Below are 17,285 nucleotides of genomic sequence, written 5' to 3' on the forward strand. Positions count from 1 at the left end.
ATGTGGTCGAACTACATTGTATATATGTACCATCTGATTTAAATAATTTTTTTTAGAATTATAAGTATCTAATATAACTGAAATAAATAGTTGAATATTTTTATAAATTGAAAACTGTTATGAAATACATGCAATTAACTGTTAAAAAGGTACATATATATTGAGAGAGAGAGAGAAAGAATATGAGAGAGAGAGAGAGAGAAAGAGAGAGAGAGAGAGAATATAAGTCACTTGCAGGTAACCCAAAAATTGAAGATAATATAAATGTTTTAATACAAAAAGCGTCGATAAATGGGATAGTATAACATGTTAACGAGAATAAATGTCACATGTGATCGAAGCAAGATTTAACTTTATAATTAGCATGTCACACTGTTAAAAACGTATTACTGGATTTGATATTCACAAGTGGTTGATTTTATTGTGTTTATTGCCATGGTTGACTTATGAGGCCACTCATACCTTTTTTGCCTGAAATAAACAAGTTCCAGTTACAAATGCCAGCTGTTAAAATTTTTGAAAAGCGTATTTCCCTCAGTACGTGTACAACCGGACATACTCCTATTAATGATTCGACATATAAAAAAAACTATTTTGACAAAACTGTCAGTTTTTTTAAAATAAAAGTAGTAAAAGTTTCATTATCTCGCTGCAATCAAATGATTCAGTCGTTTTTCTGTGTAACATCAATGCTTGGTTACTGGAGCAAATGTTGAGCAATCTGACTCTGTTACTATTTTAAATAAGCAAGACAAGACGTAGAATTTTAACTATTAAATAATTTTAACGTAAATAAAATGATGCATCTATTATTGAATTAATCAAAATATATATGTACAGTTAATGTCTTATTAAAATTGAAATTTATTTGGTATTTCATGAAAACTGCCTCTTATGACGTCCAATCTATATTACACTTATTGTGGATAATTTTACACACATGAGTCCATTTTGTCCATCGGACTGTCAGGTCTGAAAGATTTGTTTGTAAAAGTCAAATCAACGTAATTCGCATATAATTCTTTATCGTTAGCTGGTACTTGGGATACCAAATGTTTTGATTGCATTTTTTGTCGCCGAGAAGCTGCATCAGTCACCGACTTAGGAAATCTAAACATCAAAGTTTTACAACCATTGTTTTGTTGCCTTTGTTTTGAATTGCTCATCTCTTCATCGACTCTTTGACTGACGGTGCTCAGTGGATTGCAGTTTTTATCGATACTCTCCACGATTTGTTGAGGGGAGGCATTCTGGTGTAGGTCTACACATAGTGCCGACTTGTCTGTGGTTGTCACATTCTGCACGGAGTGTAAATCTAAAGAGTTATAGAAATCGTCATCGTTACTACAGTTTTTGACATCATACAAGTATCAATGAATGAAAAAAAATTAGAGAGAATTTTAAAAACTAGACTTTTTACAGTAATCACAACATTTTACCTTTTCTTTTCATTATCTTTGAGTACAGCATTCTGAAAAGCAGAAAATACAGAATGTACATTGCTCATATTTGAAAATAAAAATGATTATCAGTTGTATAGCTACCTAAACTATTAATTTCCATACCTGATGCAAATAATACCGATGACCAGAACGGTTATGGCAAGTACCAACGACGAGAGAATGTTATCTACAAAGAATTTTCTTTCTATATAATACTTAGGTTTAAATTTTAAAATCATTGATAACGGTAAATCTCTAAATTGATGGTTGTATGTGCTTTATTTCTTTCAAATTGCCATCATATTGATACATTTGGCCACTATTAAATAATAAAACTAACCCACCTATACTTTCAAGAATCACATTCTTTTATCAATAATCAAGTTATTAAAAGGTAGTAAACATTAAAATTCTTTAGAGTAAATATATTTCAAAACGTTTCTCGTGATCAGAGCAATAAAATGTGATATTTTGTATACACTCACTTATATGCGACTGATTTGCTGTTGAATTGTTGGCAAATCCTGTCGTCAATTCTGAGAATACCAATAGAAGACAAGGTACATATTTTATTAACAAGTTCAGAATTTTTGCCCATTACCTTAGTATAAATAAATAAATATATTTTTCTACCATAAAGAAACAAGAATAAGAGACAGTATGTACGTTTTATACAATATTTATAGTGTTAATGTGTCAAAGCAACTCCTCAATAAAAAAGAACAATTTCTCATTCAATGGAAAAGTATGTTTATGATCTACCTTGTTCTCTACAGTAATCACTGGTTGAGTTACACAGACATCCTCTTGCTGGATCACAATACTCATCCTGGGAGCAGCGGCATCGTTCATTACATTGACGTCCAAAGTACCCGGATGGACAGGTCGATGAACAGTTCCCACCGGTGTAGCCAGGGTTACATTCTACAAGAGTTTATATAGGCGTTTTAATTGAATTATGATTTTTTATATTTAATTAGTGACATTTTTTTAAAAAGGCCATGAAGAATAAGTGGATGTGTGTAACACGTTAAAAGATTGTGGTAAGAATAAAGGACGTTTTTAAATCTTTTAAAGAGAATGGGATATAAATTCTTGATGATAACAAGAAAAATGCCTATAGGAAATCAATTGGATATGGACATTTCTGATCACCTTTGTATGTTTTACAAATGCTGTACATATTTAACGCTTATGCGACATTTTGCATATAGTTTACCAAAACTATAATGATTTAACGTTTTATAAGTAATATCATAGTTTAGGAATAGTTTAGTTAATATATTCTCTTGGACAATACATGAAACCAAAGTTTCAAGATAATATCTTATAAATAAAAACATAAAATTGACTTGGTTCATGAATTATTTATAATGTCAGTAAATAACAAATGCTGCCGACAAATAATGCGCACAAAGTATTTTAAAGGTATTAATTGATGTGCATGTATAAAACTTCAGACCAAAATGCATAGAATCATAAATTTTATATAAAATAGTATGACTACTCTTTTCATACAGGGAGGAACATTAACTTTTTTTCGGGCAGGAAAAACGTCTTGCTACAACTCCGGATTCGTTTAGCAGAAACTTTTATAGAAATAAATTGTCTAAACCATTCTTTTTACAATCTCACCTTTTATTGCTTTTTAAAAATATTTTTGAGTTATAATATATCAAAGCTTTGGTCTTTTGATCCTTGAAACTTCTTCTGAAATGACTTTATACATGATTTATTATAGCACGCTATAGGAAGCTGTGTAAAAATGGAACGTGTTTTTTTCCCTGCAATTTAAAACATGTTATAAGGAGATTTGAATGATAAATGTTTTGACACGGTGGTGTTATGTTCGAAGGGTTAACGTTTTTTTTAATGACAAATGCAATATCTTGCCTGTTTAACAAAATATATTACAGAATAGAAATTTTGTAGTTGTGTGGTATTTTTCTAGAGATCGACTCCTTCCTTAACGGACCGTTTAACAAACATTTAAGACAATTTCGTATTAGAAATATATTATTCTCTATTCCTTTCCACAGTCTTTTCCGTTTACATACATACATGATTAAATGCCCTATGAAACATCTATAGTTCAATTTAAGTTTTATGGATCAGTTTCAAAGTCTATCCAATACTGCTGTTGAAACTCAAAAACATCTTACGACAAAAATATTAACTGCTGTAAAAGACAGAAGATCTTATTTAAATTTTTGAAAATAATAATTATAAATACTGATACGTATAATGTCAACTTTACTTTATATGATTACCATAAATGTTTAATAAATGGTATTTGCTTAAATCAAATTTTACTCACCTAAACACATGTTTCCTACGAGCATATATCCTGCACAACACTTAATGATTGTGCTGAAAAAAGAGTATCTTCAGATTACCGACATAAATAAAATATATAAAGTAAATGAAAACAGCTTCTAATCTAATCTCATCAAAATAAGAAAACGGACTGCAATTACATGTTTTCTAACAAATTGAATTACTTTGTCGTCCAAAAATGCAATGTTTTCACTTGTTCACTTGTAATTTTAAAGGACATTCATTTCAAAAAGTATTCAGATTAATCAAAGCAATAACTTACCTATTTGGTAGCATACAAACTCCAGGTCCACTTATTTCTGTGCTTGCGGACAAGGTAAAACTTACAAAATGCAACAAACATATCAATAAACGGCATGCCATAACTAATCTTTTTTGAGAGAAGGGTCAAATTTTCACAGACGCATTTCCTCTTTGTTGCCTATAAACTCAGAGACATAGGTTCGTTGACTGCTCACTTCATCATATTACTAACACATACGTGTTTATTTCCTCCTTATTAATTTCGTGCACTTAGTTTGGGCATAAAATCAAAAATATTTCATGTAGAAGTGCAGTACCTAATCATGTCCTAATTATAAATTCATCCATGATAGTGACAATTTTAAGCGTCGCGTCATTAAGAGTTGACTATAGAATAATATCGCATATTTTAGCTTGTCTTTAATATGCGCATTTATCACATTACCAAGTTAAATGGTGTATACTATTGATATTTTATTGTCATAAAAACATTATTTGTGTGTCTTGGTTTTAAATTTATGTTGCAGCTACGGGTGTGGATCCTGAATGCCCATCAGAGCAATAGTCACATGCATGGTGAGGTTATGATGTTATGCAGTTCTCGCAATAGCGACGTTATCGTCGCACCCCAACACCAATGGATGAATGCATATTGATCAATTTTATTTGCTATCATTGTATATATCATGGCTACATGGCCTTATACATTAGCCAATAAACATTTCCGTGAACTTTGGAACATTGCATATTTGTATTGGTCATTGGTATTGTATAATGTATATTTGTATACAATGATTTAATGCCTGGGCAGTCAATAGACCAGAATGTTTTTCCCGAGGCGCATGGAATAGCTCAATGTGTTTTACTAATAGAAGCCAACGGCCGAGGGCAATAGAACATGCTAAGCTGTTCCCTGCACCAAGAGAAAAATGTTTTAGGGTATTGACTGCCCGGGCATTAAATAAATGTTATATTATTATAATTAAAATAATGATATTTTAAGTATGTAGTGTTCATAATCGTATGTTATAAAAGATTTTTAAACATTATGCGTCCATTTCATTGTAAATCAATACCTAGATGACCTAAATGTTAAATATTAGGAATGATAGTAAAACAAACTTAACACAGTGATCTTTTAATCTTGCAGCAATTAATTATGAACATTTTTAACTGAAAAATAAAAAAATAAGTTTTTAGGTTGGTAACTTCGTATGTTTATTATTATACATTACTTCAGTTTGAGTGATCATGAGGCGTGTTATAGTGATAATGCATATGAACCTCTTTAACATGATAAAACACCATAGTTGGTATTTGCAGCACGCTCTCTTAGTACTCTCTGAACATAGGTGGAGCTGCTGATACTAGTGTCAACAAGTGTCGGGTTTGGTGAATGAATCAGATGCTGGAAGGATAGTTTGGAGAAAGACTGGGAAAGACTGGGAAAGACTGCACTTTAACAAATCCATGTCATCTGGAAATGACTGAAAATTCTCTTCATCCTGACCTGCATTGGAAAGCAAAATCATACATATAAATCATATCATTTCTCTTATAAAATATCTTTATAGATTCTTTTACCATTTGGAAAATAAAACAATACAAAAATTGTCGCCTCCATCATCTGGTGGGGAAGATATTTCCCTCGTCTGCGGTTAATCTGTAATATAAATAAAGTAGCTCTCTCAAATAAAGTTTTCCAATATTTAAATCTTACATTTTTGAATAATCAAAAGATCGCCTGCAATGAGCACTAATGAACATATGTTCATATAAATTGATTACCTGTTTTTCCTTTTGGCTCTTCCTTGCTCTTTTTTGCTGTTGTGGTCCCTAAATTTATAAAAGGAATAAAATTTGAATCAAAATTATAAATCAAATCAAGAATCATGTTGGTAATAAACATAAAGAAAAGACGTATTACATTACATATCAATATTATCATTATCATCAGTGTAGTGGAACCAAGAGTTATCTCTCTTGATGTTGTACTGTCCAGTCTGAGAGTTATTCCTCTTTATGCGGAAACCTTCTATGTTCAGTTTTTCACGCTGTGTACGTGCGGTCCCGCCGCAGTGCTACACATTTTCTTTACCAACATATTCCATGTTTCATCCTTGTCCCCTCAAATTGTAAGTATCATATGCATTTAGATATATGAAATATTCATTTTATTTGTTGTTTTTGCCATGACATGTTTATAAAAGCAAACATAAAGCACCCTCGTAATGACTGTTACTGTAGTAGGTTGTAGGCGTCATATTTTTTCGTGTTTACATATCTTGAGGTTAAACATATAAGGATACCTTCATCATTTATATGATTTACTGGTCATTAATAAGTGCACAGCACATCTATAAAGTGTGAATTCTATGTTTATATTTTTTCAATTAAATTTTTCCAATTTTTATTTACATTCCATAATTTCCCTCGGGCTACTGTTTCAATACTGGGTGCACATTTTGGAATTCGTCTATTTTGATAATTGTCAATTTATTTCTTATGACAACTATGATATATACACAGATATGATGTAAATGTATTATTGTGTGAATTGTTAAAATGTCAGTTTGCATATTATCCCATGTATTCATAAATTGTTTATAATTTGTTTCAGCAATTTACAATCAGATCTACATCAGATCTACATTCAATAAAGATTACCAATTGAATCTGGTTATACTTGCTGTTTTTCAAACCGTACAATCAGGGTTTTTATAAATCTATAAGCAAAAGCATCTTAATCTTAAGTAATGGTGCATGAAAATGGTCTTACCTAGAATGTTGTAACTAATTGTTTCTGCTTTCTTCCGCTTTCAGGATTCTCCTGTTCTGCTGTAAGGTTTTTTTTACTTGTCTCAGATTTTTGTCAATAATTGATATAATATGCCTTGCATCAAACCCTTCCTCATGTAATAGGGTAATTGTAGTGGCACGCAAAGAATGGTTTGTGTAAGATTTGCTTAACTTGTACTTTATTTCCCAAACTGTTTTTACGAACACAAATATCTTCATACTCGACCTCTGTTTTCTATTCTTTTGATTTAGGACGTTGCCAAAATGAATCAAAATTTTGGTTGAGCACAGCTAAATACTTCACTGGGAACAAATCGTTGATTGGTAAAGTGTACAACCGCCCGCCCTGACTTTTATCAGTATCTGTAGAATCTCCTTGGTGAGTTTTTTTGCAGAGTGGCCCCTCAAAGTCACATACTTATTTGTACCAGAACCATGGAATTTAAAGTCCTGTTTTTAAAGTTCTTTCAAGTTCTCTCTGCCTCGGTTGCAGAAATATATCATAAAATCGAAAAACACCTTGTTTTGAAGATCATTAGGGTTTTTTCTTTTTAGATCGAATGCTGTATAAAGTACAGCCAGGTCGTCAGCTTAAATAGGGGGGTTTGTGTTCCCTAGACCCAATTTCTACTTGTTTCAGTTTTACCATCATTGCTTGAAACTAAAGATTTGCTGGCTTAAATGCATTGTTATTAACAATGTCGGTGTCTCTAATTTTAAGAAAATGGCGTTGCATTTCGTATCGTAAATTTATCATAGACTTTTGGTTTCTTGCAGATGCACAAACTGTTTTAAAATTTTCACACAAAGAGTCCAATGGTAACTTCTCAAAATCCGAAAAAATAAAGTTTTTATTCCCGCAATAGGAAATCAGCACAGTCACAGTCATTTAAATAGCGTTTTTTGTATTTTTGGAATCTTTGTTATCCATTAGCTAACTCAAGTCTTCTACATTTAACTAAATAATATCGCTGCCTCAATTGTTTGCAACTGACGTCTGCTTACCTTACTGTTACTAATATAAATTCGAAACCTTGATCGGTTTTTTCCGGAATACATCGGATCGCAGTTTATTGACCGGCTGTGTAATAGATCACAGTCTATTGACCGGCAGTGCAATAGATCGTTTCAGTATTTAAGAAAAACAATATACACATACAAAATAGACGAAAATATTTAATCTGTAATAATCCCGTTGATTAGGTTATAGTATTATATATATTGCATATTGGTAATTGTGACATCTGTGCATTTGTAACCCAATGCACAATTAACCAATGCACGGTTCGTCAGACTTTGTATTGTATTATATATTGTTTTTTTTGGCGGGGACAGCCCAGTGGTAACCCCCATATCATCACCGCGTACGGTAGCGTCAAACATTAACAATAAATATAATATCATCTATCTATAGTTTTGATGGTGTCTTTGATAATTAAACTTATATGAGCCTATAGAATAGCAAAAATATTTAAATCTGTATGAACTTTTTAATGAACTAACACCGCACGCGCTGTTGCACCATTTAAAATATAGAATCACGGTTATGTTAATGATTTTGAATATTTTGGTTTTTTTTTCAGATGTAAATTTATTACGGGCAAATCAGGATTTGATAAAGCGACCTACCAAGTTCATATTCATTTTTTAGTTTTTAACTTGAAGTTGCTGTTTATTTCTTAAGCTAATTAAGATTCATAACTCCTTGCAGTTGTTAAACGTCAGTTTTGCTATCAAGATTGAAAAAAATAAACTAACCGGAGAACATTAAGAATATTGATAAACTCAAAATATTGCACCTGAATTGTAAACCCGTGATGATAAGAAAATACGTTTCGTAAAATTAATTGTGAATAAAAGAGAACACAATAGTTATACTAGTTTATATGTGTTTATTGTTCTGCCAATCATATTTTTATTATGCGCCAAACATGTCTCAATTTGAAGCAAATGTCAAAGATACAATAAGTGCAAATAAATGAATTTTGTTTTTTAGCATGAGTAACATGATAAAAAAAAACCCCAAAAAACAAAAAAACAAAACAAAACAATAACAAAACAAAAATATTAAGGATTTTCTGCAGGGACACTACACAATAATTCGTACTTATTTTAAGGGAACAAATGCCAAGTTCAGCAAAAATGGGGTATAAGGAAGTTTGGTTGTTTCTCTGTGATTCTATCAATAGAGACGCCTTCATCACAAACAAAGCATAACTAGTTATGTAAACGAGTCATTAATAGATAACAAATTGTTGTATTTCATATCATAATTATGAAATCGGCCAGAGTATAATAAAATCACCTGTTTATTTATATATAGTACCGCAAAGCTTTAACTCTCATTTTGTTTACTCATCAACCTTCTTCATATGCTGAAAAAAAGTAAAAACAGCTGGGTAAATCCGATTCTTTGGGAAAATTAGTACTGTAAAATGAATTTCCGTTTTAGGAAAAAATTTAAATTTCAAGACCTCTTTTTTAGTAATACTAGTACTTGCCATCTTATGGATTCCTTAAAAATATTGATACCGGAACTAGGAAAGTAAATAATTGTTAATTTCGTACCTTCTGTCAGCGTTTGTGACCAAGAATATTAAAGAGGGTCTTTGACCTGATTGTCCTCATTAGGTCGATCAGTTCATAATTTCTACATGTATCTTAGAGTTGCTAAAATGGTTTTTTAAACAATGATTTTGAGATTCTGACAAATTCATTGAAAGTTAACATAAACATTTCTGAACTACCTGCACACTCTTGGAGATAATGTCTGTTTTGAATATGTCCTCTAAACATAAAAAAGTAAGTATAACTTCTAATGAAAGTTCTATACCAGCATCGAGAAATAAAACCTTTGAAACGAATAAAGAAAAAAATATGAAAGAATAAATTGTATGTATTCAGTTAATACATAATATGTGATAAGACTAGAACTAAAAGGTATACGGTTTGCGTAACAACAATAGCAAAACATAGTCAGTCTATGAAAGATCAAAGTCTGCCTTCCGTTGTTGATTAGCGTGGTAACGAATGTTAAAAATGTGACTTGAAACTTCCTGCTTTTGATAGATATCCAAAGATCAGATACGCTTTACAAACAAAACTTTTTTTGATACATTCAGTGGATTGAAGTGAGCTTGTCTTTGTTATTGTTAAATCACGTTACGTTAGATAACAAAGCTTACCGATCATTCATCACCGAGTGTCCATTTCATCTATGTTGCATGATCTCGTTCTTATTATTTCTGATTTAAACTTGATCGTAAACCGTTTTTGGCAGTGTCGCACTTTCTGAGTTGTTTGCAGTACGAGTTTCTTAAGTGGTGTTCATTATTTGAACTTATTCACGTCATTGAATAAATATGTTCTTACATGGCGACCTTTGTCTCCGTTTAAAATAAAATAGGTCACTTAATGGCAAAAGTTGTTTTCTATGTCCGTCCGGAACACACCCACGTTTCATTTATCTCTTTATTTTATTTTCAACGAAATGTTTGAACGTATAATGATGTATAAACACATTTATCAGAATCAAATGATAAACAAAGGGTTCAAAAGTAAATAAATATAAAGTTTCATATTAATAATTGTTAGCGGTAGCTAATTATTAAGCAAATTAATTTTGAGATCGTAATCAGGCGCTGCACAGTAGTACTAAATATACCTGATACCGAAAGTTTACCTACAATATTTATAAATATAAATTCTATCTTACAGGTTTTGAATATCAAATTCAATTTAATGTAATTTAGGTTCTTCATGTAGTTATAAACATATTCACAAAAAATATTTATTGGCCTAATTACAAAGAAAAATATAAACAGTAAAGAAATAAATCAGCAATCTAATATGGCAAGTATTTAATTAACAAATTAAATAGATATAGCACTCTTTTTCACAGAACTAGATTAGGAAAATTCACTCGTTCTTTATAGAAATACAATTGGACTTGGTGGAATTTTGCAGTTATAGTCACAGAAAAAAAGCGATTGAAAACAAATTAACAGACAACAATTAAGAATTGATTATACTGTAGACAGGGGAATTTAAATCTAGAGCACAATTTTCCTCGGAAATTTTAAAGAAAAACTTTTTTATTTATAGAACGAAACGAACTCAAAAACATGTGTTTGACTAACCATGTGAAACATTATGAATGCACCATACCCTAATTAAAAAGGTTAGTAATATTGCGATTTACGATTTTGATCGGGATTGAAAGGAAAAGGCAGACATTAACTCAAAGTTTTGTTACCTAGAAAAATGGTGAACGTAGAATTTTAAATCACACTTGGTTACGATGTCGACCATAAACATAATCATACCTGAATCCAAATCCAGGTTTGTTTAGGTCTACTATAATTGCTGTTTTACGGTACAATAATTATATGAATCAATCAAATTTTGTTACAAAACATGCACATAGTATTTTTTTTAAATAAAGGGGGGGGGGGGGGGAGTTGAAAATATCCAAAAAATGTTGAAAAGCAATAATAAAAAAGGCAAGGGGCAACTCTGTTTATTTTTTTTTGTATATGTAATTCTGAAAAGAAAATGTTTGCGAGAAAAAGCTCTCTCCTCCCTTGCCCCCCCCCTTTCATGCTAAATACATGCAAAAATTAATTATGTTTAAACGAAGCTTATCAGATACGTTAAAAAATAGTGTTTTCTGTAGGATATCAGTTGTGTTATAACCACATTCGATTAGTTTGTGTATTATTTAGGAAAAGCAGTAATCTTGCAAATATTGCTGTTATGTTGAAAATGACGATAGATATCCTCAAATAGTTTAGTGTCAAATAAACGCTTATACGAATATACTACTGTTTTCATGTAATGATATTGCATAATTGTATTCTCTGGTCAAAAATTTATACCTGGTTCTCTACAGTAATCAATGGTTGAGTTACACAGACATCCTCTTGCTGGATCACAATACTCATCCTGGGAGCAGCGGCATAGTTCATTACACTGAAGCCCAAAGTACCCGGATTCACAGGTCAATGAACAGTTCTCACCGGCGTAACCAGGGTTACATTCTATAAGAGTTTATATAGGCGTTTTGATTAAATTAAGATTTTTTTATATTTAATTAACGACATTTTTTAAACAAGGTGATGATGAGTAAGTGAATGTGTGTAACACGTTAAAAGGTTGTGGTAAGAATACAGGACGTCTTTAAATCTTTTAAAGATAATAGGATATAAATTCTTGATGATAACAATGATGATAGCCTATAGGAAATCAATTTAATATGGCCATTTCTGATCAACTTTGTATGTTTTACAAATGCTGTACATATCTAACGCTTATGAGACAGTTTGCATAGAGTTTACCAAAACTATCATGATTTAACGTTTTATTATTCATATCATAGTTTAGGAATAGTTTAGTTAATATATTCTCTTGGACAATGCATGAAACAAAAGGTTCAAGATAATATCTAATAAATCAAAACATACACTTGACTTGGTTCATAAATTATATATAATGTCAGTAAATAAGCAATGCTGCCGACAAATAATGCGCACAAAGTATTTTAAAGGTATTGAACGGTATTAATTGATGAGCATGGATAAAATTTCAGACCAAAATGCATAGAATCATGAATTTTATAAAAAAATCGTCTGCTTACTCTTGTCGTACAGGGAGGAACATTTAACTTTTTTTCGGGCAGGAAAAACGATTTGGAGGAATGTCGACGTATATGCTACAACTCCGGATTCGTTTAACAAAACGTTTTATAGAAATAAATTGTCTAAACTATTGTTTTTCCCATCTCATCTGTTATTGCTTTTTAAAAATATTTTTGAGTTATAATAGATCGAAGCTTTGGTCTTCTGATCCTTAAAACTTCTCCTGAAATGACCTTAAACATGATTTTTTACAGCACTGTATAGGTACACTACAGCCAACGCGGATCCCGTATTTTCCCGCGACACCGTGATGGTGTTTTAATCTTTTCCGCGATACACCGTCGCGGTATTGTCATCGCGGTGATCGCGGGGTCACGATTTTACCGCGATGGTGTAAGACACCGTGACAGGCGTGTTATCTGTTTTAGGGATTAAACCAAGAAGGAGAAAACAAGCGCTGTTTTAACTATTGTTAGAATTTAGATATAAATATTATTAGAAGAAAATTCATTATTCTCTTTGAATTGTTTTTAACAAAAACTTCTAGAAAACTATTGCTACACGTATTTTGTTATTGTTGTTGAAGAGTCCCAAACATAGCAATGTATTACAAAATCATGCATATACGTGTATTTGAAAATTACTAATATTTTAAAGTATTATTTTTTGCATATGATGAGTTGAAAATATGCCACAGATTTAAAGAAGACAAATATTCCGCGATGTACTATTATAAGGTCGCTACCGTAGGCATCAACGCAACGTGTATGTTTTCCCTCAATCTTACTCTTATTCAACTCATTAAATATTTTCCGGCCTCTCTCTCTCTCTCTCGCTCGTTTTAAATAAAAACGATTATATGTACATTTAGGACGATCGGTGTTAATTATAGTCTAGGCAACGGTATGGTAAATCATGGACAATTATCACATGGCAGGACAAATGTTACCTGAAGAAAATCCCGTAACACGGGTCCCGCGTCTAATGCCTTGAGCCATTTAAATGACAAAGTAGGTGTTAAACTTAGGTAACGCTTGCATATTCCGGCCACTTGGAGTATCGAGAGTAAAAGAACAACAGATTATGAATAACTGGGACTGCAGTTTTACTCTAGGGATCAAAGGTTTTGAGAGATCAAGAGAGTAGATTTACTTGGTAATATTAGTGGTTGGAGGATATGGACCAAAGACTCACTTCGAGCAAATAATGCATAATTCAGACAGGTACATTGACAATCAGTCATCCCTGTGTTTACGGGTGTGTAACTATTACATAACACTTCCTGACCATGGCAGCACCCGTGCTCTGACCACGTGCCGTGAAGAATTTTATTGAATGTTGAGACTCTCCCCCCCCCCTCTCTCTATCATTTCAAATAACTAATGTTTTATGTGAACTGCTAAAGTATGTAGTACATGTAGCCGTAACGGCATTCTGATTGAAATACACATAATAGCACACGTTTTCGTAACGGGCGTTTTTAGAAAAAATCATACCAGGGACGTAGATATAAAAGTCCCTGATCATAGGCGCCTTCTATCTTTACTGAATGAGATAAAATAATGCCTGATTCAGACAGGTATATAGAAAATGACAAGTACAGCACAATTTATAGAAAAGTTATCCCTGTGTTTACCGGTGTGTATAACTATTACATAACACTTCCTGTCTGTGACGGCACCCGTGCTCTGACCACGTGCCGGGAGAAGTTGAGACAACTCTCTCTCTCTCTCTCTCTCTCTCCAAAATCAAAATATATAAAATAAAAAAACCCTGAAATTTAAAACTTTCTTAATTTTTACATGGCTAGAGGAATTGTTTATTTGATTCCCATAATGATTCAAAACTTACATTCATTCAAACAATCACATTTTTACCATTTTAAAAAGTACAAATACTAGATGTGTATATAAAATTTACTTTAGCTGTGTTTTCAATTACTCTCTCCATTCCTGATTAACCCTGATTATAGTCTGTTCGTTAATTGTATTTCAATCGAGTGTACGGTATATCATTAAAAGGTAATTTTATGGATGTATTTTGTAAATACTGTGTTATGAATACGCAGAATAAGTTCCTTTAATTTAAATTAAAAACAAATTTTCATTTGTTTGAAATTAAATTATTCTATCAAGAAAATTTTGCTGTTTGAAAGAACGGACTATTACTTCAATTTAGCGGACCCCTAGTCACACTAATTGCTGCACCCCAAAATTCTATATACACATACGTAATGTTACGCAATTTACCCCCTCTGTTGGTCAACTGACACTGCGAAATTTTAACATGTGATGGATACCCCAGAATAAATGATCATTCATATTTTTAAATCCCGGGTTTTGAACGACAAACATATAAATATTGGGCGACCCACTGAACATCATACTTTTGCTAGATCGGATAGGAAAGTCAATTTTTAAATACACACGATTTTAACATTAGCATTTTCGTAAACTGATTGAACCTTTTTTTATTTAAAAACGTTTGATAAACAAGTTATACAACTTATATTAATAGCTTTCGTTGGCACGGATGTTAACGCGAGGAGGTCATCGATGTGGAAGAAAGCCGGAGTGCCCGGAGAAAACCCACGTGTCCAAGCGGGCAACCAGCATGTCTATTCAACTAATGTCGATCGCGGGGATAGAACTCGGGTTGCAGCGGTGATAAACGAGTGCACTTTAAAACATTCTATATCTACATGTATTTTGTTATTCATTAAACGAATTGTATTTAAGAGAAATGACCAAGTGTAAGGTATGTTTTAAAGGTAAGAATTAAATATGAAAGATTGTAAATGAAACGCTAATTAGTATCCCTTTCTCGAGGCGAAATAAGATATTTTGGTGAAGTGTTTATAACCGGGTATATAATTATCAATCAAATTAATTGATAACCAAGAATTGTCAGCGATGAACGTGCCAAGATTAATTTATATGCAAGGCCATCGAGTAAACAAAATAGTATACAAAATTCTGTATTAGCATAATTACACCTTCTCTTTATTTCTCCCACTTTTTTAAAATAATAATAAATTGTAACATTCAGCTCCTTTTATAAAATAAAGGAATATGAATTAATATTCATTAAATCTCTCAATCATATTTCCCGTATGAGAAGATATTGGGGGAGGTAACTCGCGTTAAAAAAACAACAATAGCTTTTCACCTGGGACTGGTTTCACAGTACCGCGACGGTGTGGCCAAGGTGAGAAGCCGTACCGCGAGGATGCGCGGTTTTACCTGAGCTACCTGTGCTAAACCGCGATCAATTTCATACCACGAGGACTCGCGGTAAATACGCAAACCGCTTTGGCCGTAGTGTAGATAAGAAGAAATGGAAAGTGTTTTCTTCTGCAAATTAAAGCATGTTATAAGGTGATTTAAACGAGAAATGTTTTTTTCACGGTTTAGTTATATTCAAGGGTCAACCCTTTTTTCTTCCTGCTTAACAAATTATATTAAAGAATAGAAATTTTGTAGTTTATGTGGTATTTCTCTAGATATCGACTCATTCCTTATCGGACCGTTTAACAAACATTAAAGACAAATTCGTATTAGAAATATATTCTTCTCTATTGCTTTTCCGTTTATATATATATGTAAATGATTAAAGATTTGATCTTCTGGTCCTTTATTACCCTCAACTACCAGTATGTATCATATTAAAGACTAATGTTATGCATTAGTGAATGATTTCACTAAACATATTACAAAACCTGTTACATAAAAGAGCCTTTGAGGGAAGATTTGAAACTAATTTAGGCCTTCTATATAAAGGTGCAGCCCTTTTTTCTTTGTGTTACTTACTAGATTACATTTATAAACATTTTTAGTTTGATACTAAATGTGTTCACGGAAAATTTTCGAGAAAAGAAATAATCGAAAAATATATCAGGAATGCCTTTTTATTTTAATTTTCGTGTCGTCGGTGCTTCTTGTGCCAGTCACACAATTTGAATGCCCTGTGAAACATCTATAGTTCAATTTAAGTTTTATGGATAAGTTTCAAAGTCTATCCAATCCTGCTGATGTAAACTCAAAAACATCTTACGACAAAAATATTAACTGCTGTAAAAGACAGAAGATCTTATTTAAATTTTTGAAAATAATAATTATAAATACTGATACGTATAATGTCAACTTTACTTTATATCATTACCATAAATGTTTAATAAATGGTATTTGCTTAAATCAAATTTTACTCACCTAAACACATGTTTCCTACGAGCATATATCCTGCACAACATTTAATGATTGTGCTGAAAAAAGAGTATCTTCAGATTACCGACATAAATAAAATATATAAAGTAAATGAAAACAGCTTCTTATCTAATCTCATCAAAATAAGAAAACGAACTGCAATTACATGTTTTCTAACAAATTGAATTACTTTGTCGTCCAAAAATGCAATGTTTTCACTTGTTCACTTGTAATTTTAAAGGACATTCATTTCAAAAAGTATTCAGATTAATCAAAGCAATAACTTACCTATTTGGTAGCATACAAACTCCAGGTCCACTTATTTCTGTGCTTGCGGACAAAGTAAAACTTACACAATGCAACAAACATATCAATAAACGGCATGCCATAACTAATCTTTTTTGAGAGAAGGGTCAAATTTTCACAGACGCATTTCCTCTTTGTTGCCTATAAACTCAGAGACATAGGTTCGTTGACTGCTCACTTCATCATATTACTAACACATACGTGTTTATTTCCTCCTTATTAATTTCGTGCACTTAGTTTGGGCATAAAATCAAAAATATTTCATGTAGAAGTGCAGTACCTAATCATGTCCTAATTATAAATTCATCCATGATAGTGAC

The 17,285-nt window shown here is 31.9% G+C and overlaps 2 protein-coding genes across 2 annotated transcripts; both read right to left on the reverse strand.

Moving 5' to 3' along the window:
* Positions 1-592: 592 nt before the first annotated feature.
* On the reverse strand, positions 593-4,219 carry LOC128188619 (uncharacterized). The gene is made up of 7 exons (XM_052859785.1): positions 4,042-4,219; positions 3,760-3,812; positions 2,205-2,366; positions 1,928-1,978; positions 1,566-1,629; positions 1,440-1,471; positions 593-1,315 (listed from the first exon to the last, which is right to left on the reverse strand). The coding sequence occupies exons 1-7, from the start codon at positions 4,140-4,142 to the stop codon at positions 933-935; spliced, it is 846 nt and encodes a 281-aa protein (XP_052715745.1). The 5' UTR covers positions 4,143-4,219; the 3' UTR covers positions 593-932.
* Positions 4,220-8,895: 4,676 nt separating this feature from the next.
* LOC128188622 (platelet endothelial aggregation receptor 1-like) lies at positions 8,896-17,057 on the reverse strand. Its single transcript, XM_052859787.1, has 4 exons — positions 16,948-17,057; positions 16,666-16,718; positions 11,699-11,860; positions 8,896-9,196 (listed from the first exon to the last, which is right to left on the reverse strand). The coding sequence occupies exons 1-4, from the start codon at positions 17,046-17,048 to the stop codon at positions 9,180-9,182; spliced, it is 333 nt and encodes a 110-aa protein (XP_052715747.1). The 5' UTR covers positions 17,049-17,057; the 3' UTR covers positions 8,896-9,179.
* Between the last annotated feature and the right edge of the window lie 228 nt (positions 17,058-17,285).

This window comes from Crassostrea angulata, chromosome 6 (assembly GCF_025612915.1).
Source record: "Crassostrea angulata isolate pt1a10 chromosome 6, ASM2561291v2, whole genome shotgun sequence".
Classification (NCBI taxonomy): Eukaryota; Metazoa; Mollusca; class Bivalvia; order Ostreida; family Ostreidae; genus Magallana; species Magallana angulata.

Coding starts and splice junctions, on each gene's coding strand:
- LOC128188619 (XM_052859785.1), bottom strand. CDS start 4,142: ATGGCATGCCGTTTATTGATATGTTTGTTGCATTTTGTAAGTTTTACC. Junction 2,367..3,759: donor CGTAGGAAACATGTGTTTAG/GTGAGTAAAATT, acceptor AAACTCTTGTAG/AATGTAACCCTGGCTACACC. Junction 1,316..1,439: donor AAAGATAATGAAAAGAAAAG/GTAAAATGTTGT, acceptor ATAACTCTTTAG/ATTTACACTCCGTGCAGAAT.
- LOC128188622 (XM_052859787.1), bottom strand. CDS start 17,048: ATGGCATGCCGTTTATTGATATGTTTGTTGCATTGTGTAAGTTTTACT. Junction 16,719..16,947: donor GTTTGTATGCTACCAAATAG/GTAAGTTATTGC, acceptor CTCTTTTTTCAG/CACAATCATTAAATGTTGTG. Junction 11,861..16,665: donor CGTAGGAAACATGTGTTTAG/GTGAGTAAAATT, acceptor AAACTCTTATAG/AATGTAACCCTGGTTACGCC.